Raw genomic sequence first — 24,872 nt, forward strand, 5'->3', positions numbered from 1 at the left:
GGAGAAGAGGAAAGCGTCAGAGTGGGTGAGGCGAGTGCTGAATGGAGGGGGATAGCGGATCGTGGGAAATGCCCTAAGGTTGCTATCCCACTGCACTGAGGTTCTCCTGGTGGGGGGAATCGGGGATTTTCGGATTTTTTCACCCGACCATTTTCGGTTCCCCTCGTCGAACTCTTTTCACCGCTAAAATCCACGAATTTGATGTAATTCGTCAACTTGCGTAAAACGGCGCTGCGAGCACTAAATGATTACAGTTCTCTACATTTTTCCGAGTCAACTACCAACGACGTGCGTGCGACAGTGTATGACGCGAAATTCAAAGTATTCGAGGTATTCGAGGAGGTACTTTTCGCATAACTATTCGAAACCTCGAATATCGAATACTTTCTAATATTCGAGGTATTCGAGTATTCGCGGATACTATTCGCACATCTCTAATTTTCTCACTTAGACGTGTTTGGTGTTTTTTTGGCCATGGTGACTGCCATCAAATGCTTTCTATTCACGCAACTCACGGACGTGCGGGTATGCTGCCGACTGCTTTCTGCCGTCCGAGGAACAAAAGAAGATGAAGCATTCGCGAATGCTAATGCCACAATATTTTCACCAAAATTAACTACTTATTTATCGAACGACAGTTAACCACATAAATTTGAGACTGAGCACTCCATTAACTTCATATCTAACAGATCGCTAGAAATTATAGAGGTTAAGGAGTCTTGATGAAAGTCTTCCGGCGGTGAAACCCTCGCTATGGCGAGAGGCAGCACCAAAAGGGTGTCGTTAAAACGATTTTTTTAACACGCTTATTATAGGGTCAATTGACGGTGCATCGGCTATCTCTCGTTATAGCGGGAGTGTCGCTATAGCCCGTACTCGCTTTAACGAGGTTCCACTGTAGTTATTATACTATATTTCCAAGTTATAATTTAGCTATGCTGCTCATAAGCTTTATCATTATTCCTGCTGCCTCTTTTATCTTTGAATTTATTGATTTATATGTAAGTTAACTATGAGAAACTGTTAGAATTTTATGTGAATAATTTTTGCAGAGCTGTTCTATGACGGAAGAATGGCTCTTCAAAATATGACTGGAGTAATTCTTTTGAATGTTTAAATGCATTTTACATTTAAACTTAATACCTTCCTTTTCTAATATAAACTGAATTAAGGAATTCAATGATTAAATGAAGGAATGTGTACAGTAGTTGAAACAATTTCAAATACCCTTCAGGCAGAGGAGGTACAGTCGTATTCATAGAAATTGCTACAAATGAAGCGGTGCCACTCTTGCCGCAGTTTGGAAACTGAGTTTCGGTATTTTCTATTGTACCTGTGGGAAGGACATTTTGGACAACATTCCCACTTTTTTTTTTAACAGTTCGTCTTTTAAAAGAAGAAAAAAAAGTATGGTTACCTTTTAGCCATTCAAAATTTTATAATGACAGCAGTGGTTAACACGTTGCGTACCGGGGTATTTAAATTCCTAGGAACGCTGATTCTGGGTGGAGGTGTTGAGATTGGAAATATGCCTTTGGTTTAAACATGGTTAAAAAGCTAATGTTTAGAATATAACTTTACCCAATCAAACGCTATGATGCATCAATTCATTATGAATAACGATCAACAACTGAAAACGTATTAACGAATACGTATTGTACGCTTTAAAATTGTATAGGTTGAAGCGCCTGAATGACGAGAATCTTCGTCATCCATCCGGAACGTTAGGAAAAAAATGATGAGAATTCTTGCCATCCGTATGCAATGTGTTAATGTGCGTTAAAGTGGATAAGAAAAATATGTTGCTGCCATGCTGTGTGTCTGAAAAAAATTATTCCAGAGAGATTCCAACCAGCGGAGTCATATTTCTACCATGGTAACTCCTCTGCTTTACCACTAGACCAATTCACTAAATGACTCCAATGGTATTTCAATATGAGCTTTCCCAAGTAATACAAAGGAACTAATCAGTCTTCTAGTGTCATTAAATCAAACTTAATTTTAACACGCAGTGGCATTATTTGCTGTGATATTGCGGCGGATATTTTATATGCACCTTATGTTTGCTATTTCTCATTGAAAAACTCAGCTATTATTGTTGGAAAATATACTTTGATGGTTCGGATAATTTACGAGAGAAAGTAAATTGAATTTCTGAAGGTGGATTCATTGTATAGCATGAGCTGCACAATTTATGTGGTATTAAGCATTGCACATATCCTGTGTACATTTATTTCCTTTTAATGTTGTAATAAAAATATATCGGGAGTGGGAATGTGGTCCAAATTTTCTTCCTACAGGTAAAATAGAAAATACCAAAACTCAATTTTCCAAACTGAGGCGAAAGTGGCGCCGCTTCATTCGTTGCAATATTTAGGGATCCGACTGTACATGAAGTCACACTATGTTTCCTGTGAAACATTGTGATTTAATTAACTGATATGGATCCTTTAATTGGAATCCTTATTTTTAAAAACATTTTTCTATTCACACTGAATAGTAGAGGCCTTCACGTTGTAGAAATCCATCTTACTGATTTGTGAATGAAAAACTTTGCTGTTTCTACAATTTGGAACTTTATTTTCCTGACTACAGTAGAACCTCACTTTTACGCCCCCGCAATTTACATTTCCCCGCAATTTGCGACATTTTCGTTGAGTCCCGATGATTTAAGTATCTCTACAATGTTAAGTCTTCCCCGCATTTACGCTGACGAAATTTCAAATGACCCGCTATTTACGCCACGCCGCCAAAGGGAACATGGCGGATAGCGCACCGTAATCAAGAAGAAAGAGTTTTAGAGATCGAAGCCTGGGATAACCTTTTTGCAAGAAGGTTGCAAGTATAGGAAACGAAGTTGTATTTACAACCTCCTTGCCTTTTTGACATACCGGTCACCAGCACCACTATCATTAATTTTACCGGTCACCAGCGCCACTATCATCTTTGAACCACTACAATAATTCATTCTTCATCTGTTTCTGACCACTATCGCGGGGATTGCAGGATTTCCTGAGACAGATTGTTTGCGAAGTTTAAATTTCTTTTCAAGTATTGTAGGTTTTCCACTTCACTTGTAAGCATCGTAGTTACAAATATAGACACTATGTTTATACTCATAGTCGTTATCGTGATGATCCACGCACTGGGCGTTCTCCTTCGCGTACATTACTACCAAGTTCTTCGTTTATTTTTAAATTCGTTTTAATCTTAATCTCCTTTTCCCTTCTTTTTTCGTGACAGTGTCAATAAACGCGAATCAAATACTGAATGGCCTAGAAATGAGAGAGGAAAAATTTTTCAATAGAAGATAAAATAAAAATGTTGGGAAGAGTTGACTCGCATGTATAGGTTCACGCGTTTCCCTTGCCAAAGAACTTTGGATTCCAGTGTCCACATTAAACACTGTTATTAAAACTCGCAAAAATATAGAAACCAGTGCAGTGGATTGCCGACCTATTGCAAAGAGGCGAAAATATGTTAAGTACTCAAAATATGAGAGACTATAGAAGAAATTTTAAAAGAATGGTTTCAATGCACCAGGTCCTCGAACATACCCATAAGCGGAGTTATTTTGAAGGAAAAAGCGCAACATGTGGCAATGAGGCTGGGAATTGAAGACTTCGGGCTTCAAAGGATGGTTATAAGCAGGTTTAAGACTAGGCATAATGTTGTATACAAAACAATTTGTGGTGAGTCCAATAGTGTTATTCCCCAAACAGTGGAACAGTGGAAGGAACATTGTTTAAGCGAGCATATATAGAAGGGTATGCTCCAAAAGAAATTTTCAATTTAGATGAGACGGGCCTTTTTTTCAATACACTTCCCCATAAGACTTTAAAGAGTTTAGAGGTGAATCTTGCCATGGTGGGAAGCATAGCAAAGTGCGTTTAACAGTATTGTATGGTGCTAATGCTAATGGTAGTGAAAAGTTAAGGCCATTTGTCATTGGAAAATCCAAAAATCCCAGATGTTTTAAAAATATCAAGACAAGTGAGGAGGATGATGATGATACAGAAATACCAAAAGAAAGCGCAATCAATGCTATATCTGCTGTCAGTGCACTAAGGCTACATTTACCAACTGTTGCAGGAAATGAGAGAGAATTAGAGCTGTTGGACATCATAGAAAAAAAGAGTATCAATAATTTGCACAAATAAAATGACCAATCAAACAAAGATAATGTAATATTTCCAGAAGAAGGCTAATTAAAAGAACATATTGCAACGGTGCTTCTTTTTTCATCATTGAATTCATCCCAGAATATTTAATTCAAATTCGACGATATAAAATTATTTGCTTTCAATTTTATGAAGACTTCTTGAGAGTCAAGGTTGATGCATATTGTTTTTGTCCAAAGATTAAAATATTTTTACTTTATAAGATTTTTTTAATATTATGGAGTTAATGGAATATGTTTATCCGTTTTACTTATTTATCAGCAATTATCTGTGTTAAAGGATCTCTTTCAGAAGACTGATATTTTGTATGATCTACCTCACTGAGAGTTCAGTACTAGTAAAGAATTTTTTGTTACCATAATTAAAGGTTTTCTACTCACTATTCATTTAGAACACTATCCATATGAAAAATAGAACATTTAACTATATTTAAAGGGGTTATTTTTCATTAAATTGTGCCTAACCTCGATTTTACACTATCCCGCGATTTACACTTTTTTTCCTTGTCCCCCTTAAAAGTGTAAAAGAGGGGTTTTACTGTAGTTTCGATACACTGTATCATATTTAGTCCTATGAATATGATACAGTGTATCGAAACTAGTCAGGAAAATAAAGTTCCAAATTGTAGAAACAGCAAAGTTTTTCATTCACAAATCATTTTTCTATTCATTTTGTTCTGACAATATCACTGCATTATAAAAATTACAGCTACATATTTTATTCAAGCATTATACGTGCCCTTTTTAAGAAAAGGAAAGAGAGAAACAGAAACTTAATCTATACAGTAAAACTTTGATTTTACGCAGTTGGAGGGACCGAAATATGGGCACTGTGTAAAATCAAAGTGTGTAAAATCAAGAGTTGGTAATGAGGAGGAGTATAGTTTTCAGGATAACTCTTGCTCATTATTTTTAGAACCCTTAGTCATACACTTGTATAGTTCTGATTTGAACCAGAACCGGATCCAGAAAAAGTCTCATATGTGTGCCTTTACGGTAAAAGAGCATGAAATCCTTTTCAGTCGTATCAGATATATGTTTCCTGGATTCAATTACTCATTTGGGGGCAAGAAAATGAAGCCTAATAATCTTATTTACTCACAAGCAACACCACAGATGACGTGTTACCTTGAGAAAAACAACGTTGCATTTCTGAACAATGTTTCCCATGGTTGAATAACATGGTAGAGTTGCTAGCATTTCTGGCGCTAAGATTACTTCTGTTACCCAGGAGAAATGTTGCAATGGTGATACTAAATGCTCGCAGAGAAGCTAATTTTCGAAAATATTCTCATTAAAAGCAGTTTTCAGGAAATCCGTTTAACCACCTGCGAACAAACAAAGATTGGGGATTGAAGAAATGAGATATCTGAGGATAGTCATCCAAATTAATCCCATTAACAGGGAGCAAAATTTTGCTAATACATCACAAAGGCTTTACTCCCTGTGGGCCTGGGTTCAAGTCCTGGCAGTAGCAGAAACTTATCAGAGATGGCATCTTCATCTTCGACCTGAGGACGCTGGCAGCAGTGCCAGCGAAACTGTTGTCATCACCAACAAACCTACGCGGTTGCACCAGAAACATGGAGAAATTGTTATCAGAGATGGCCCTATCCCTACTTGAGAGTAATGTGGAGGACACTTCCAGTGCACCACTCTGTCCAGCAGATGGGACGTTAAGCCCTTTAAGGCCTATCATTACAGCCTGGCTAATGCCAATATAGGGTTCCTATCCCCCCAGCCCTTACTTCATGGCACTAATGACCCCAGCTATCAGTATCCTCCTTCCAAATAGCATACCAAGAATAATACGGAGCACATAGGACCCGGGATATTCGGAAAATCAGATTTTTCCGGTGTTTAGATCACTTTTTTAAAGTGAGCTATTTAAATAACCGCGCAACTACCGTCAAAAATTATTAATAGTCCGGAACAATCTTCCTTCTTTATAATTTTTACGTATTAAAAAACCATTTTCCCATGAAAATTTAGCATAAGTAGATAGAATCTACCGGGTATAGCTTCTCTGTCGGCATTCTTCCGCGAATTCAGCGCCGGGACGTTTGGCTCACAAGCCGTGTGACTCATCTTAACGTAATATTTTGCTTCCCCTTGTCTGATAACGACACCGGACACTTTTTGTATTTCGATTTAATGGTACTAAGCCATTCCTGAGTTTAAAGGGACTGCCTTATCACTCACGTCTTGATTTGACTTCAATGATTGCATGACGATTGACGACACGAGTTATTCCCCGAGGGCATTAACTCCCGTTCCGTTAAAAATAAATGCTTGCCACCTAGCGGAGTTAAGCTATTAGCTATTGAAGTTCCAACCATGTTTCATTTAAACCCACTGAAAATGAGATACAAGTTGAATCAGCTCTAATAAGCGCGCCGCGCAATCAACTTTCCCTCGCCTCCATTCGTCCCGCAGATGTGGGGTTAGCCCGCGGAATGAGACAACATATGCTTTTACCATCGTGTTGAATCACCATCGACTTACGTCCATACTAGAAGTACGACTATCTTTTTTGGATCACCTTGGAAGCCAAAATGTTGGCACGGGAGGATTTTTAACGGCTAATTTCGCCGTCATATTTCGCTGGGGCGAAGGAAAACATAGCGTTTGTAAAATTCTAGAAAACCTTCCGTTAGGGATAGATATTCCATAGTTCATAATTCCGGATTAATGACCATCTACTGTAATTACAATATATATGTTATAAAAAGCGTCGATCAATAAGTCAAATAATAAACGAAAGGTGATAATGTTAATATCTCCGGCGATCATTTGTCTTGATCACGCATACACGGCGATTGCCGTATATTTTAGGTTTCGATATCCTTCTACGGCAAATTTTAACTAAGAGCGATATTCGCGTTCGTAAAGGAGCCTGAAATATTAATGAGAGGTCGTAGGGGGAAGCAATAATTAGATTCGCGATGTTTTTAGTTTCACAATCAACAGCGCGACGTCATTTCAACCGTTCTTGTATTCATTTTTGTAACTCATTTAGACGAATAAATAACCTAACTTCATATTGCTCCAGTCGGGATTTTCAAAACGTGTCGAAAGACAACTGCGTAAAATCAAGATTAGCGGCCTCTTTGGGGCTGGGGTTATGCTGCGCAAAATCAAAAAAACTGCGTAAAATCAAGAAAAGATGTAAAATCGAAGTTTCACCATTGGAATTCCCTATGCTTTCCGGCCGGACTTGAGTGTCGCTGCGTAAAAACGAGACTTGATGTAAAATCAAAGTGCGTAAAATCGAAGTTTTACTGTAATCTATGTATTTTTTGATGCAGGCTTTTAGTCAGTCCTTTACCCCTGTTGAATTTCATGGACTTGTGCATGAAAAGGAAATTCGAGTACAGTGTACATACTAGTATATTATATCGACACCTATGCAAACTTTTTCCTCTGTTTTTAGAATACCACTTCTCATTCTCCTTATAATTAATTGATGTTTGATGTAAAATCCCTCTTCTATGATGCTCTATATGATAGGGGTTCTTCTTGGTATAGGGGCATAATCTGTATGTATATTAAAATGTTATGATTACATCGTTGTTAAAAATTTCGTTGAACTATCATTGCCATTTATGAGCATTTTTATTTCAATCTCCTGTTTCAGATTCTTCTCTCAAATGATGTCAATTTTTGCAACAAGGCCATGGCGACAGGAATTTCATCCTTCGGGAAGGACCAACTGAATAAAGCTCTAGCACTTGGAAGTATTGTGTGTGGTGGTGGTCAGTCCAAACATTTATTACATTTAATCTATGTCTATGCTATGCGTACCAAGTTGCATTTAAATTATAGTTTCTTTGTTGATATTGGTATTATAATTGAATTGATTGCGTGAACACTTGTTTTTTGTCTTTCATTGGCAGTGAGCATAGGTGTACACCACCTTGATGGCACTGGTCCCTTAGTATCGTATTTGTTTCAATTAGTATCCAATGAGAGTACACTGCTTTTTCCACTTTTGCCAATGGATATGATTCACTGCTGGACTTTTAGCGAAGTACAGACCAAGAATGGCACTGTCCATTATGAAGGTGTACGAAGGTAGATAAAGCGTGTAGGAATAATATCAACTTTCACCAACTTTACAAGCCACGATCGTTTTGAACCTGCGGTCGATAGAATATTTAAATGGTGGAATTATTCCTGAATATCTTTTATTTTTGTTGCAATAATTTTGTATGCAATCAGTTTCAATAGAAGTCAGAAAAGGTCTTCTTTCAAACTACTTGGCAAAATAATCTGCCACTGAGCCATACAATCAGAAAAAAACTCCCATAATATAAAGCCACATAGTTGTGTTACCAATGAAGAATTTTTGCTTTGGAGCTCATCTGGGGTGGGTATGTCTGATAATCATGCAAAATCATAACTGAAGTAAACAATGATAAATCAATCAATTGATTATGGAAATAGCCACAGTGATATTTAATAAAGACGTCCCAAAATTCAACAAATTAAACATACATGAAGGCAAACCTTTGGCATTGCTGTGGTTATGATGATTGAAAATATAAATTACTGTATCTACCTTCTTTATACCTACCTTTCTATAAATTTTCTACCTTCTTCGAGTTGAAATGCGTAACTGTACCCACACATGGAAGCCATAATCTACCATGGCACCTCCAGGTTTTACATGAGAAACGCAACTCAATATGTGAATCAGATATTTTGTGCTGAATATAAATAGTCATCAAAGGTTTTCGCAAGGCTCTTGAACCCACAAGCATCACAAATGAAAACATAACAGTCATTGCACTCCCTCCATTAAAAGGGGTGTGTTCTCAAGAGTGGGGCTTAATTTTTAATTTCTTTTGGATTGTTGATTTCAGCCTATTAGAATGTGCTGTGGGGAGTAGAATCAATGTGCTAAAAAAATCATGTCTATGGTTTAGCATTTAGTGGTTTGCTCAAGAGCACTACAGGCGGTCCCCGACTTTCGTACACAATGCGTTCCCGAAAACTTGTACGAAAGTCGAATTGTACGAAAGTCGAACCATTGACTTCCATACTAATTAGGGGTTACGTTCCAAAAGAGCGGAATTTACGTACTAAAACCTTTTTTTCACGGAATTCATTTCAATTGACTTAATTTTAATAATATATTAATAAAACTCCTCAAATCATATAATTTAATTCGAAAATACGCAGAAAATGCAAATATAAGTTTAAAAAACAAGAACTCCGTTGGCTATCGAGTGAAACTTCCTCTTGGCGTTTAAGTTGACATTCCACTTATTACGTCCACTATAAATAAAAGGACATATCAAGTAGCATAAAAAAATGTATTCGTTGAACCATGGCCAACTTTAAACCCGCCATTGAACATGTATTAGAGTTGGCCATGGTTGAACCCGCACTCTGGATACCTTTTAATTTTTACACCAAAATTCGATGTTTGGCAGGTGACATTCGTGATCGCGTATATTCCGCATGTTATTCAAAAAAGACAAAAGACAAACGGAATTCGGGTGATATGTCGTGCAATATCGTTGCTGAAGGTTTACATGAATTAAACAGCACTCAAACGAAAAAACACAATTAGAAAGAAGGTCTTACTAGTGTTATTGAAAGCTATTCGATGATGTCTAGTCAACTTCTTTTGAAAAATATCTTCAATGAAGGTTTTCCTCCTCTCTTGATAAAGGAGCCTATAGCAGGCAGTCTCTCTCCCAAATAAATCACCTAGATCAGAGTCAATTACCAACAATTCCCTTCATTATATACGTTCATATTGTTTGCATGTACTGCCAATACTGCAATTTGAAACAATTGAATGTTGGGATGCGCAATAAACATAGCGGGAATTTTAAAAAAATTACAGACCAGCGTCCGAAAGTCCGAATTTAGCGTACGAAAGTCGAGTAAAAGGTGTCAATTTTGAATGTACGAAAGTGCGAATTGTACTAAAGTCGAGTGTACGAAAGTCGAGGACCGCCTGTAATTGCAATAACAATTTATTTTCTAAAATAGACGAATTAACATCATACTTAGGGCCAAGAATGTTTCCAACCATTAGACTCGAATTTCACTTTTTTATGTACAAGGAACTGTTTTCAAGGGATAAAATATTTTGGCATTCAACACAGCCACATTCTGTCTCCTGAACACTGCAATATGTGTAACGAGCCACACTCACAATTTGTCATATACAATAACAGGACAATTTCAGTTATTCGCCAGTCATTTGATACCCCAAAAGCTTCTATTTGTTTTTTTTCTTTTAATTTTATCTTGTCCATGTTAATGTCATGGGCTTTTATAAATTTTTCATCAAGATAAGCACTCAAAATTATGTACTTTTACCTGGGAAATTGCAAAGTGCTTCAAGTTTCAAAGTGCAGTATGCTTCTTTGTAATTTTCCAGTCAAAGGTACATAATGTTTAGCACTTGTCTTGATGGCAAATTAGTAAATGCACTTGACTTAAATAATGAGTTAATTAGAGCGGTTGGGGTTGCAAATGTTTTGCGAATAATTAACATTCTACTATTATTGTATGATGGAAATTGCTTCTAGGGAGGTTATGCCCTTGCAAGGGAGGTTATGAGGTCAGACTTGAATCAATGGATGGCCCAGGACCAATGGGCTGACGGTGAGTGCGACTCATGAATATCCGGTGCTGGGTTGAGAAGAAAGCACGTGACTGTGTTGGATGAAAAAAATAATTTATTCTAATTGTGTTATTAATTTATTTAAACCCCTAAATATGAGGTTACTTCATCTGTTTGAGAAAATTAATTGTTATTGCACTTAGTGCTCTTTTGCAACACACCTAAATGCTTAGCAATTGTCCTGAATTTTTTAGCACGATGATTCTACTCCAAATATCACATTCTAATAGGCTGAAATCAAGAATTCAAGAAAAATTAAATAAGCCATACCCCAGTAGACACACACCCCTTTCATGCAGAGAACGCTGCAATTCTCTAAAATGGCAGACGTACGACATATGTGATACAATGAGGTGATGCAAGTGATATTCCACAACTCCGAACACTTAACCTTCTTGTTAACTTCTGCTCACTCTTTGCCATTGTAAAAAATGGAAAAACTTAATTTATGTGGTCAGTTAGTCAGCCAGAGTGAATTTTAAGCATGTTTTCCTTAGTGAATTTTCATACGTAGTGCATGGTTCAGAAGCTTAACCTGAAGGTTCTAGGATTTTTTTGTGACTATTATTATTACAGTCTTGGAATAATTTGGCCTGAGAAATTCTTGAGCCAAGATAAGAAAGTAATTTAGCTACAATCAAGCAATTATATTTCTAAAAACTTGTTTCATTGTAAAATATTGATTAATAAACCACTTTCTTTTACATAGGAGAGCATTCTCCTCAATCTGAGACTGATATTAAACTTCACCAGATGTATACTAAGTGTGAAGCGCTTCTTGAAGAATTTTTATCTAAGGTGAGTATGTGAACAACTTCCATTGCTCTATATACTGAAAGTTCTGCCATGTAGCCTACTATCATATCATCACAAGTCAGGGAGGCATCTTTTTTCAAATCTGAGTTGGTCACTATTTGAAAGTGGAAGGCAATTGGGTTATTTTGCCATATGACTTATTATCATTTAGCGGTTGCCATGCAAGGAAGTGAACAGAGCCATCAGGGCTCAATATTTTGTGAGAAAAATAATTCTTAGGTATGGACGGATGCAGGATTTTTTTTGGACCCAGGACCGTATTGTATAGTTGATTTCAGGTGTGGGACCTTGGTATGTTTTTGGATGCAAATGCATTTTTACTTGACGGCTATAAAGCAAAGTAATTATTCAAGTTTCTTTGGGTATTTTCTTTGTCATGCAATCAAAAGAATGCCGTTTTGACTGTCAAACACATTTTAATGTAGCTGCTGATTATAAATCTGTTTGTAACTAAAATTTCAACACCTTTCTGCAGTATGTTTCAGTTAAAAAACATTGTAAATAGTAACTATTGAAACTAATTTTTGTGTCTACCAAAGACTTTTTTATTACCTTTTAACGATCATCTGGATCTCAACTCTGGCCGATTGGGGAAAACTATCTATGTTCCACATGGTAGTTACTAAGTAAGTACATAAGATAGAATTTCAGGTAGCAATGGATCTATTAAAACTTAATGGACAATAAATAAATATTTAAAAACGTTCGTAATGTAATTTTTATTAATCACATTATTATTTACCAGCTTGCTTTTACTCCACACATTGAGCTAGTGACGAAGCAATCACTGTTTTCCAGAAAATCAGCCGCCATGAGAGAATTCATCAAAAGTAAACTGTCAAATTGTGCCTTCCTAAATCTTTCTTAAGTCAATTTGTCCTTTGAGGAATTACAGCAAACCTCGACGATGATTTTTACTCCAATATCTTGTAATGAAGGCGCTACCGCTCTACTCTTTTAGTAAAGTGAATGGTTTACCGTGTGATGACGTCAGAAGTCATTTCAGGTCACGTGACTTAAACGATATTCGGGCACTTTCAATTAGCACTTAATGACGTTTGTGGCGTACTGGGAGAGTTTTGGCTGATATATTCGGACTCGTGAGAAAATTGTCTATTCAATTTGACTTACTAGCATGATGAACAAATGTCATGCATGTTCCCCATAAACAATTTTTAGTTAGCAAGGTGGGAGCACTATATCAGTGAGAGGGAAGGGTGGGCAGCAGAAGTGCGTAATGGAGAGGTGGAGGGGAAAGAGCGAGCTCCCTCCCCTCTCCATTACGCACTCGTCTCGTCTTGTTTGAGTGTGCTCACACTATGCTTGTTTATTTGAAAATTGTGCTGTTTGAACATGTTGAAGATTGGTCTAGTCTTGTTGTAACTAGAAAGCTTTTTGCCAATCAATTAGAGCTTAAAAAAATTTAAATATGTATTGTCAGAAATGTGTATGTTTGGTCTCCTTCTTATACAATATTGTGCATGTCATACAATTGCAGAAAGCTATCAAGATACCTTTGGGCCCAGTAGGTGACTCACCTAGCATTTAGCCTCCAGAAATGGAGAATAGGGTAGTTTCCTTCATCATAGAAAATGAAAGGCATTGATTGCGATTCGTTACCCACCATTAGTGTATTCATTATATACAAATTATTTGGTTTTAGAAATCCCAGTTCAGACGAATGGCAATGGTAAATTTTAACCGCATTTGAAAAAGGCCAGATTGGCGCCCATGCGATTCCACTCCACGTGACGTCACAGGGACCTAGTTTCTATACGAGTAGATAGGAGTTTTACATCGTCTGAGATTACCAATGCATGCATGAGACACAGAGCTCAGGGAAATATGTCTTAATAATCACCTATTAAAACTGCCCAAGGTTGGAAAGTTTCCTTCGTTTGATAGGGTATTAATAATCCATATTAAGCCAAGCACTACCTGCTAGCAGGGTACTCTGCTACCTGCTAGCAGCCTGTGTCATATCAATGCTCAAGCCTCGCCTCAAGGTCACCTCACAGGGTGGCAGCGGGAACCAGAAATACGTCACACGGACTTTTCCCATCATTCCTACTTAGCCGTCACATTTTCGTGCGCTTGAAAATATTCTTTTTTCATTTAATCGCTAAAAATAGATATCGTTATTTAAAAATCTAAAAGCATGAAATATGTACTCCAGGAGTAATAATCTTTTGATGTAGGCAATAAAAAATAATAGGAAACCACCCTATTGAAGCAGGTAGGCCAAAAAAGGTTCAAGTTTAAATATGCAGCAGCAATCATCAGGAGGAAGAAGTATATGAGGTGTTTGAACTGCTCGAGGCATTAGGAAATCCCCTAGCAAGAAAAATGTAGTAGTAATGGGGGACTGGAATGCCTCAGTTGGGGAAGGGTGGGTGGAACCGAAATGGGAGAATTTGGATTAGGAATCTGGAACAAGGGGGAGGGAAAGAAGCAGAATTTTGCAGGAGAAACAAGTTAGGCATAGTAAACATGTGGTTCAATCATTATAAAGGGCAGAGGTACACATGAAAGAGCCCAGGGGATGAAGAGAGATATCAGATAGACTATATCATGGTAAAACAGATGTGTAGGAATAGTGCGAAAAACTTGCACACCTTCCCTGTTGTGGATATGGATAGAAGGTAGTGGAAGAATGTGGACATTGAGCAAGGCAAAAGGATGTATAGGCAAATAACTGATTTCTGCCTTATTAATTAGATTTGTCTTGTAATACTTAGGGCATACCATAGCATGGACATCTCGGCCTTGCTTAATCTGTATTTTTTTGACATGTTAATCATAGCCCTCTTGGCAGTATACTTGTTATCAATCACTGGTTATGATGTGATTCTTGCTATGTGCTGTTCTCACTGACACAAGCTTCCGCTGTAGTTGCATATGTGAATCGTAATTAGAATGCCATTTTCATTATCTATTTATTGCATAACATTTTAACCTCAGTACATATAATTTTTCTTCATAGTTTATTGAAACTGAAATGAAGAGGGTCTTCAAAAATTGGTGGACCAAAGTGATTTTCATGAAACCCCCTTGGAGTTTGCTCGACTCCTTGCAAAACCTGTCCAAGCATTGGATTGCTGTCTTCAGCTTTATAATGGACAAGTCTGGCTTCAGAGTGGTTGAGGATTTATTAGCTGTACTCACTAAAGGAGAACCATCAGGTATGTCATCACACTCCCCTGTAGTTGATAACGGATATTATGCAATATTTCATATGTGTTAATGCGAGATTGGTATCCTTAGCATCCTTTATTCTCTGTATAAATTTGTGAAATTCCTTGCCCTTTTCCACTGAAATTGCTACAGAAAATGAGGGTATGCCTCTTCTATGAAATCCTCTTCTGCCTACAAAATGGTTGACCCAGGTATTTAGCTTAGGTCTGGGGAAGGAATTATTTGCTTGCATTTGGGGAAGTCAATCGCCTAAATGTACAGAGCGTAAGAGGGAACAAAGGGCAGGGGAGTTTAATTCATGGTCATAAATGAAATTGAGTAGCTTCTCCTATTTAACTTACAAAAGCAAAATCAACACCTCGGTAAGGGTATTTTTTTCTGGTGAGGGTACATGCTTTGAAATGCTTTCAATAATTGAAGTTATTGAAAAGTGTATGTTCTATAAAAATGTCTCATAAATCTTCCATTTTATTTTAATAATCACCATAGTTGTAATAACTTCACTTTCCACTAATCCTACTAGTTTTTTGCTTCATGTTTTTTACCAGAAAACTTTGCACTTAGTTCCTTATTTATTTCTTTGGGAGTAAATGTATCGTTCCCTTAAAGTAATACTGATGTTTTGGGTTTTGCCGACTGATTATTCTCAAACGTAATGGATACATCATCAGGATACTAACAAATAGTGACCCTCTTTCTACACTTTTAATACATGCAGTTGCTACTAAACTAGAGTTGCCAAAGAAGACAACTTATTCCAAGAAAAATCATAGAACTTTTGGAGGATAATTTTTAAGTCATGAATAGGCCATAACATAAATAAACATTTACAGGCCCCGGTCATGTCCATGGAGCATAAACATAGTGAACCTTTCCTATTTCATTTTTTTTTCAATTATGGACAGGTATCATAACGTTAAGCCTGATGTTATTGGTAATATTTCATAGAATTGTTTAATCAAAAAGCTTGTTGAAAATATGTAATCGGAATTGTATTTTCAATTAAAAATTTTTGTGATCTGATGTCATCTGCTTTCTCTCTTTCAGAAGCAGAGAAGGTTGTACGACTAGCTGTTAGTCTCTGTAGGACAATGAAGTCAGATTATTACCAAGCCATGGCTGCGGAGTATGAAAAGTCATTTATGGTGAGAATTTTTTTGTTACCCTTAGTGTTGAGTGTGATTTTTTTGGATCTTAGGTTTCCTCAGTGGATTGCATTGTCATTGGGAGCTTTTAGATTTAGTTAAAGCATATTTATAATTAACACATGTGCTTTTCTGGCCATATAAGATGCTTTTCTAGGAATATGTAAGTTGAAATATTCTCTGTCAAATATTTGTGTTAAGACTTCCCCCTTCCTTAGTTCTGTCTAATTTTGAGGAGAAATGGGAGAGGGATTGACATGAAAGCATGCGTTATCATGCTTATCCTTTTGGATTGTACTCTCCCTCTAGCTCAATTGGTGTTTGTGTTGTTGTCTGTTGTCATGGTGGATTTGTTAGGGATTGAGAACTATTTCCAGTTCTGGCTCAGTTCATGATGCATCACCGCAACAGGGTTGTTCGCCAGTTCTCTTATGTTATTGATGGTGATTGAGTTTGAAAAATAAATGGACCTGTATTTTTCAGTTTACCAAGCTGATGCTTACTTCTCCAGCTATTTGCTGCAAAAAATGGCCTTAAACCCTTACCACAGATTGTTTGATGATACATATCACTAACTCATGCTTAGCATGTCACCACTAGAGCCTTGCAAATTTCCTCTCATACTCGCTGACCTTCACTTGGCTGGCAGTGGTATCAAATGTATATACTCGAGCCTCCAGTTAACCAAGTGTGGCTATGCTTGACAGCTCACTTGCCTGGAGTACATGATGAACAGCTCATTATGATTAAATTAAGGTGACTTGGCAGCTGCCTAGGCATTCACTGACAAATTTTTTTGCTCAAATCTGTGCCTAGTAGGAGCGTGGTGAGGGGCTGCAAAAAGTTGGTGCAATTTGTCTGGGAGTATAACTTTACTCGGCCGCAGGTTACTCTGCCAGAGTGTTTTCTCTTCATCCATTTCTCCTTCAAAAATATGGAGTGAAAAATGACTAGTACTCGACTAATTGCAGCCATGAATGCAATGAAGCATAGATTGATGTATTCAAGCAAAAAATACTCATTTTTAACAATCTCATATAAGATTAGTGGGAGGGGGTCAAGCCAAATCTCACAATATCTCACTATGGGGTAGTGGGGGGTAGGTAAAAATTGCCAAAATCATCTCATGTGATTAATGGACTGAAGCACATTACATTGCACAAGCTTTTACAGTACATTTACATTACATATTTATCATTTTTTCATTGGATAAAAACATGATATTTGAGAATAGTTAAGTGGGAAAATAAATTTTACACGAGGGGTTTATATTCAGCTTCTTATTCTTCTCTTCTCAGCTTTACCTCTGCTTTCCTGATGGCCTATTTGGGCTCCATATTCAGCATCACCACAGTCGCGTCCACTTTGTATGTGCTGTTGCCCAATCTCTTTCCTATCCTATCCTATATTATCCAATCCTTTCTTTTTCTCTTTAGCATTCATTTGATTTTCTACATCATTACATTTATAAAGCACACAGCCTGACTATTGGAGACTCTCTTTACGGCTTTTGTTCATGACTGTAATCACTGCATACTGTATTCAGCAAATTAATCTCAGTTGGATAAATAGTATATTTATAATCTTTGGGTCTTCATTTCAGTAGGCAATGAAAATTTCCAGTAGCTCATTCATTTGAGTGCTGGGCCATGGGATTAATGGTGCAGCTGGTCCTAAACTTTTGTATACAATGTGTTCCTGAAAATCTGTACAAAAGTGAATATGAATGAAAGTTGACCAAATTAGTCTCATGCTAATCGTGTTGATACGTACATACCTAAGAAACAAAAATGGCCAAGTTTAGCTTTAGTCCCCATGTTCACAGTTAACCTAATTAACTGTACTAGTGTAATCCATTTTATGGTTTATTGCTGTGAGGACTGAACTTTTCTCAGCATTTCAACTCAACATAATTCAATTTTCTTTGTTATAAGCTATGCTTGCCAGCCCAAATTTGTGTGCAAGTGCAATTTGAGCACATTGTGTTGTAAAAAAAAGGGAGCGTACAAAAGTCTGGGATCCCCTGTTTTTTGCAATATGAAAATGTGGATTCTTCCAAATCTTTGGTTTTGGCATAACTTGATTCCTTTGTGATCTCTTAACATTTGAAAAACAGCATGCCTATCTTGGTTTTCTTATCAATTTTCATCCTGTATTCTGAGAAATATTTTGAACAATTTTCATCAAGTTCTTCAGGTCTTTCTCATTTTCTTATGCGATGGCAATGTTCTTTCCCATTCACCTTAGTTCCATGTTTGTTTGATTATTTCCATTGCTTCCTTCATAAGTCCTAAGCTTCCTTCATCTTGTTAAGAATTCTGTGATATGTTACATTCTAGTAAATGATTTTAGATTTTCCCAGTGAGTTAAATATAAATATATTTTCTCTGGCCTCAAATCAATTATGTAATTATTTTCCGGATAATCCTATGTGAATCTAGACAGAGGAGGGAGACATCCTGATGATGAAAAACATGTCATATTTGGAAATGTGGGCACTACTACAAAACATCCCCCTGTGCTAATTGCAAGAAACATTTTCACTTACAGCATGCTGTTTGTACCCCTTGGTTTATCTTAGTTCTATACATCTTCCTTTTTGCCTGCGTGTTGTAACTACCCAAGCTTTTTAGTGCTGATTGATAATTATTCGTTCATTGTAGTCGAAGACAAGTTTCTTCCGTCACACTGAGCCAATTATTCCATTTGACAATACCATTAAATTCTTTTTCGAGTACATGAAGGTTTTTCTTGTACTCCCAAGTCCTTGCTAACTGAAATGCTGGATTGGGGAAAACTTAGCATAAGAAAAATTAGTAGTGGCAATTAGTAATAACAATTCCAGCTTAAAAGTTTGATTGCCCTTATTTATATTCTGATGCTTATCACAACGTTCATGCACATTTAATTGACAGAAAACTTAAGATGAAAGAAGCCATTTTTAATTAAATAGATTTAATTATCAGTAGAAAAGTATACAAACAAGAATTTATGGTTGGAGAAGTGTTGTGTACCTTCAATTAATTCAATAAAGTATTAGTAGTTAATGTGGCTTCGCCAATTTTTTGTATTTTGAAGAGTTTTTTTTTTTTTTTTTTTTTTTTTTTAATTTTTAGACCACTTAAAAACCAATTTAAATCTGCATTACTGATAAAGTACAGCAGACTCCCAATCATCTGGCTGTGGTTTATGCAGGTTGCGGCTTATCCGTGCATGAGTTTTACACTCCTTATTGTCAGATGATTTCCACGATCTTTATAAAAAAATTAATCGGACGTAAAAACACCAGGATATTTGCATTTTAATGCAATGCTACATCAGACGTATTATTTCCATTAGAATCCTCTTCGTAAAAGGGAATTATTTTTTTTTTTACTTTTTGACAAGGCATATTTCAAGATTACTTGGACGTCTGATCTAGCATGCAGACAACGATCAGCAGCAGGAAAAAAAAACTCATGATTAATTTTAGGAGATTCTTCAATGATTAATTAATTGCAAATTAAGGGAAATGCTTTCTACAATCTATAATTGTATATTTCATAACGCAAGTGCCCAATTATTGCTGTGACCTTGCATTCAGTCGAATACGGCCCTAAGGAACAGGAGATTTCATTGTGCTCGGACATACTTATGCCGAAACTATTCAAGGTCAAACTGGAGAGGAGAAGTGAAGGCAGTGGGGGAAGTGGAAGTAAAGAAAGTATGAGTCATAGCCAGGCACTTGCCTGCGTAGAAAAATTACCCATTACCTCCATGCAAGCTCCTTGTTCATGTTACCTAAACATCGCGGTGTACGATCGCGTAACCACGCAGTTTCATCCCTGGCAACTTGTGCGAGACGTGACTACGCAGCATGGTGCCTGAAAGTATAGTTTCTGACATCATGCAGTGGTTTTGAAGCATTCCTGCAAAGCAATTTTCTGAATCCTTGATCTTGCAGGCAAGGGCGGAATTCGGGAACTAGGTATTACATGGAGCAGTAGGAATACGAGTAGAATCAAGTTTTCGCCGTTAAAAAGGTCGTGGTCGGGAAAAGATAGCTGTGAATGATTCCGGAAAGCAACCTAAAATAACAGACAATGTACGTAAATAATAATAAATTATTTGGTTTACATGAATTATGAAAAATACATGAAATTAAAGTCAAATTTTGGATTATTTGTGTTTTCCTATTATTCATCCTGCCTTTCCCTATCATTAGCCCGGATAATCGTGAGGATGCTGTAAATATATTTTGAAGTAATTATTAATCAGTTGAAAATGGATTCAAGCATGTCTTTCAACTGCCGAACAATTTAAACAGATTCTAGTCCAGACCAAAGTAAAACCATTGGCCATATGGTGACGTTTCTGACCTCATAAAGAAGTCTTCATGGCCTCTTGAGTTCTCCCTGTGTGTAAGCAGTGTTAAATAAGTTCCTGGGAATGGTGTTCTTTTTGCATGCGCAATTACCATTCTTTGCTGAATCCATTCTCAATCATCCCTTGATTTTGTAATTGCACGGATCTCAGAATTATGTCAGTTCCAAGAATGTAGTTCCGATTTTTTTTGGGAGTAAAATTATTAAAAATTTTTGTCATTGAATTTGACTGATAGAACTGACAATTGTTTTGCTTATTTTGCTGCTAATGTAAATAGAAATTGGAAATCGGACATTGGTCCTCATGTGTCTTTTTTTAGTCTTAACAATGGTAATATAACTCTTCACCCCCTTTAATGTAATGTACATACAGATATCTCCCCAGTGAGTTGTGGTCAAAGTGAATAATTATTTCAGTGTGTACAAATTCCCCTCCGTATCACTGGAATCTTCTGATTTAATGGCAATCAACTTATTTCTTTGCCAAAGTTTCTGTAAATATATTGCTATCGGAAGATGAATAGATATTGATTATGCATTTGAAAAAAATCTCGGGGGAGAGGCATGTATGTATATGCTATTTATTCTTACCTTTCCTTGCATCACATTTAAAATAAGTGAGGGTTTTCTTTGTTTGAATTTTGAACAATTTATCTTCAACCATCAGAAAATTGTTGCTGTAGCTCCCAGTAGTCCCTCCTTATTTTTCAGAAATTTAGGAGGAAAGTACAAGCCATTTTAATTGATCATCAATAGCACCATTGGGTAAGTCTAATATCTATTTTGAGTGTTAATAATGTCAGCACTGTAGGGTGTAGGTTTGTTTGCCCATGAAAAAGTGTCATTTATCGCAATGCCTAAGTATCTTTTCCATTAAGCTATTTTTACTTTCTTTTTCAAATTGCTAGCTTATTATTTAACCATTTGGCCCTCATCCATGTTGGAGGAATGTGGTTGAATTAAAAAAAACTGAATGATGCATTATTTGATTACTCAAAAGAAATTGATTAGTGATAATCTACTATCGTTTTTGCTAGAATTAGTTGGGAACACAAGTCAATGGGTGGCGAATAATTGCTGTGGGAGGACAGTATATAATAATTTGTATAACAAGCTAAAATTGTAAAAGTGTCTATATTTAGCTTCATTTTCAGTGGCATTATTCACATCATAATGCCTCAGACTCCAAGAGAAGGTGAACAAAAAGATGTGAGGCAAGAATTTCAAAGGTAATGCATTTGAAATCAGACAACGTTCAGGGATTTTGGAACCTCAAGTTTGATGGAAGGGTGGAAGAAAGTGACCACATCATTTCCCCCATCAATTGTTGTTTTTATGTATGTAATTGTTATTCACAGTTTTTGGCTATTCAAGATTTTCTTTCCAAGGTGGAAAGGGCCTTAGAATACTGAATCTTGATATGAATGCGGATCTCAATCTGCCTATCTGGTTTTTGCTCATGGGGGATAGGAACCCCTGTCTTTGAGATGCCATTTCTGTGTGGAAAGGATTCATTTTGGCAGTGCTCTGTTATGAAATGACCATTGTGATTGTGTATATGTATTTGTTTTCAGGAGGAGATTGCTAGTTGCATTAGGATTTGGTGGTGCACAAATATAAGCTAAGTTGTTGAGATGGGCCATAGATTTGAAGATTTTGTAAAATCCATCGATAAGAGATTCTATCCCCACTTAGCTTTGGTGTATGACTTGTACATATCGTTGGCTAAGTTCTAACAACACATCTCAAATTCGGCCGGTTTGAGACAGGTATCTTAAACAAAGTGTAATAACATTAAAAAAAATAAAATACAAGCAAAAAGCAACTCTTTGTATGTAAATGAATGCTTCTTTTTCAGTTTTATGAACTTCTGGTTTTTAATTTTAGTGTACAAGTACAAAAAATTAATCGTTTCTTTGCTCACCTGAAAAGTTGCCATTTTTGAGATACATGTTGTTAGAAGTTAGCCATTGATATGTAGTTTTATTCATTTGCTTCGCATACAGCAAACTCCCGATTATCCGGACTAGTGATGGGTAGAGGTGGAACAGATAATCGGGAAACACGAATAATCCAAACTTACACTTAAATTTCTTGTAATTTTCTTAATTTACGGATATCACGCAATCTATTATTATTTAAGCACATTTTCTGTTATTTTAGATTCCTTTCCGGAATGATTAAGAGCTTGCTTTCCCGATCGTGATCTTTTTAGCGACAACTACGTGATTTTAGTCGTATTCCTACTGCTTGGTGTTGTACATGGTTTCCGTGAACCAAGCACCTGTGGCTGCAATATCACAGATTCAGAAAAGTGGTTTGTATGAACGCTTCCAAACCACTGCGGGACACCGGAAACGACACTGTCAGGCACGACACTGCGTAGTCGCAACATGTGCAAGTTGCCAGGGATACAGCTGCTACACTTCGTGATCCGTGAACACACCATGATGCTTTGACAGAACTCCCATATGGCAACAGGCCTGCAATCATGCCATCCTGCAGCAGCTGTTATAGGAAATCTTAACTTATGGCAACTTGTCTATGTAGGCGAGTGCTTGGCTATGACTTACGCTACCTCTATTTCCACTTCCCACGCTGCCTTTACTTCTAATATCCCCTTCCTCTCCAGTTCGACCTTGACAAGTCATGGCGTAAACATGCCTGAGTTGGACAAAATCTCCAATCCCCTAGGGCCGCATTCAACCACATGCGATACCATGGTAATATTGCGCATTTGTGATGTGAAATATGCAATTAAAGAGAATAGATACATTTCTCTTAATTTAAAAGTGATTAGCTATTGAAAAATTGTCTAAAATTAAGAGTTTTTTCCCGCTGCTGATCGTAGTCTGCAATGCCGGAGCAGACGTCCAAGTAAACTGAATGCATTCCTTGTCAGCAAGTAAATAAAATAATCCTATTTAACAATGGAGATTCCAATGCAAATAATAAGCTCAGTGCTTTGCATTAATGTGGTGCTTTTGTGTCCATTTTATTCTTTATATAAATCACGGAAAACGTCAAAGGAGCGTGAATTCATCCACATATAATCTGCCACATGGATAAACCACGACCAGATAATCGGTAGTCTGCTGTATTTATTAGATACCAAAGAATCTGAGCTAAATTTTTCATCTCCCAAATTTCCATTTAGCTTTCATGTGTATTTTTACATGTCCATTTACAATAACTTAAGTGTTTCATTTTTATTTAGAAACTTAAAGCATGTGCTGCTTGAGTTGTAAAGTATTTTTTATAACATTGTATTAAAATCACTGAATACCTTGTAATTTAGTTATATGTACCGTCCATTATTAGGGAAAAAAAACATTAAATCAATGACCTAAGATTGACAGCACAACCTTTTGTGGATTTGGACGGAGTAGTAAATCTTATAAATTTAAAATACAAGAAAATGTGTATGCATGGTATTAAACACTAGATGAACAATCACGCAATTGGCTATTAAGCCCCAAGTATTCTGGGGTCCTCAGTTGTTTTTTCCTCTTGCTTCCCTTGCGACTATCTGTGCACATGTGGGAACCCATAGCTTGTATGCCAAAAGTCCCCCTAAGTGTGTTAATGTGGCACTGGTGGTAAGAAAAACAATTTTTCTTCGCTATTATCAATGGCTCCTTTTTTGTCATAAGGAATATTTGGTAACATTTAAATACGATTGGATTAAAACTTTTCTTTCAGGATCTTCGGGAAATTATGAAAGAGAACAAAACTGCAACCACCGATGGGACTTCATCAGCCTCAACTTCACAGTCTGAGAAAACTGCTCAAGTTCCTGAAATTCGCTCAGATGAATTCCAAGTTTTTGAAATATTTCAGTGTTTATGGACCGAGGTCAATAATTTCTGGTTAGTCTATAATGAAGTAATAATAGTGACTGTCTCCATTGTAAGTGGTTCAGAAATCCAATTTAATTATACTACTGGCTCTAGTTCAATGATATTTATTTATTGCTGACCTAATCATGAAGATTTTCAAAAGTAGTCAAGAGACGTTTGGTTGATTGATAATATTTACCGAGTTACACTGTCTGTGTTTACATCTTTTTCTTGTAGTGGAGTTGTTTGTGATACTTTCGGACTTGAGTATAGCATCCCATATGACAAGCCACTAAAGGTTCCATCCAAAGAGGAAGTGAAAGAAAGAATTCCTGAGGCTTTAAATTATATCAACAACATAATTACCTGTCTTTCAAGGTAAGTTTTGAGCACCAGCTATTTATTTGCCTTTTTTATTGGAAATTGTCATAGTTGTAAGAATTCATAACCAGGCATAAAAATAAGATAAAATGTGTAAACCAGTGTAGGTATAATAGGTAGGGATGGTTGGATCGGATACCTCGAATCCAAATATCTGCGGATATATCTCTTTATCGGAATTCTTCGTCTCCAAATTTGCTGAAGGCATTGGATCTGGATCCAAAATTTTAAATTTTTGCTTCAGTGAATGCTGCATCCCATAGCGAGTGGAAAGAGTTACAATCCTACCTTTGCATGCGCCATTGC

General features: G+C 36.7%; 1 protein-coding gene across 3 annotated transcripts in view; it reads left to right on the plus strand.

Annotated features, from left to right (window-relative positions):
- Positions 1-24,872, plus strand: part of LOC124157223 — a 58,752-nt gene that overhangs the window by 11,444 nt on the left and 22,436 nt on the right. The window contains exons 6-11 of one of the 3 annotated variants that reach the window (XM_046531779.1): positions 7,818-7,935; positions 11,536-11,624; positions 14,626-14,824; positions 15,885-15,982; positions 24,049-24,215; positions 24,423-24,563. In XM_046531779.1, the coding sequence (XP_046387735.1) occupies positions 7,818-7,935; positions 11,536-11,624; positions 14,626-14,824; positions 15,885-15,982; positions 24,049-24,215; positions 24,423-24,563 (812 nt within the window). Of the gene's footprint in view, positions 1-7,817; positions 7,936-11,535; positions 11,625-14,625; positions 14,825-15,884; positions 15,983-19,925; positions 20,070-21,057; positions 21,112-24,048; positions 24,216-24,422; positions 24,564-24,872 lie in introns of those variants that run through there. The other 2 variants (XM_046531787.1, XM_046531796.1) reach the window with 2 other exon arrangements.

Source organism: Ischnura elegans, chromosome 1, assembly GCF_921293095.1.
Source record: "Ischnura elegans chromosome 1, ioIscEleg1.1, whole genome shotgun sequence".
Classification (NCBI taxonomy): domain Eukaryota; kingdom Metazoa; phylum Arthropoda; class Insecta; order Odonata; family Coenagrionidae; genus Ischnura; species Ischnura elegans.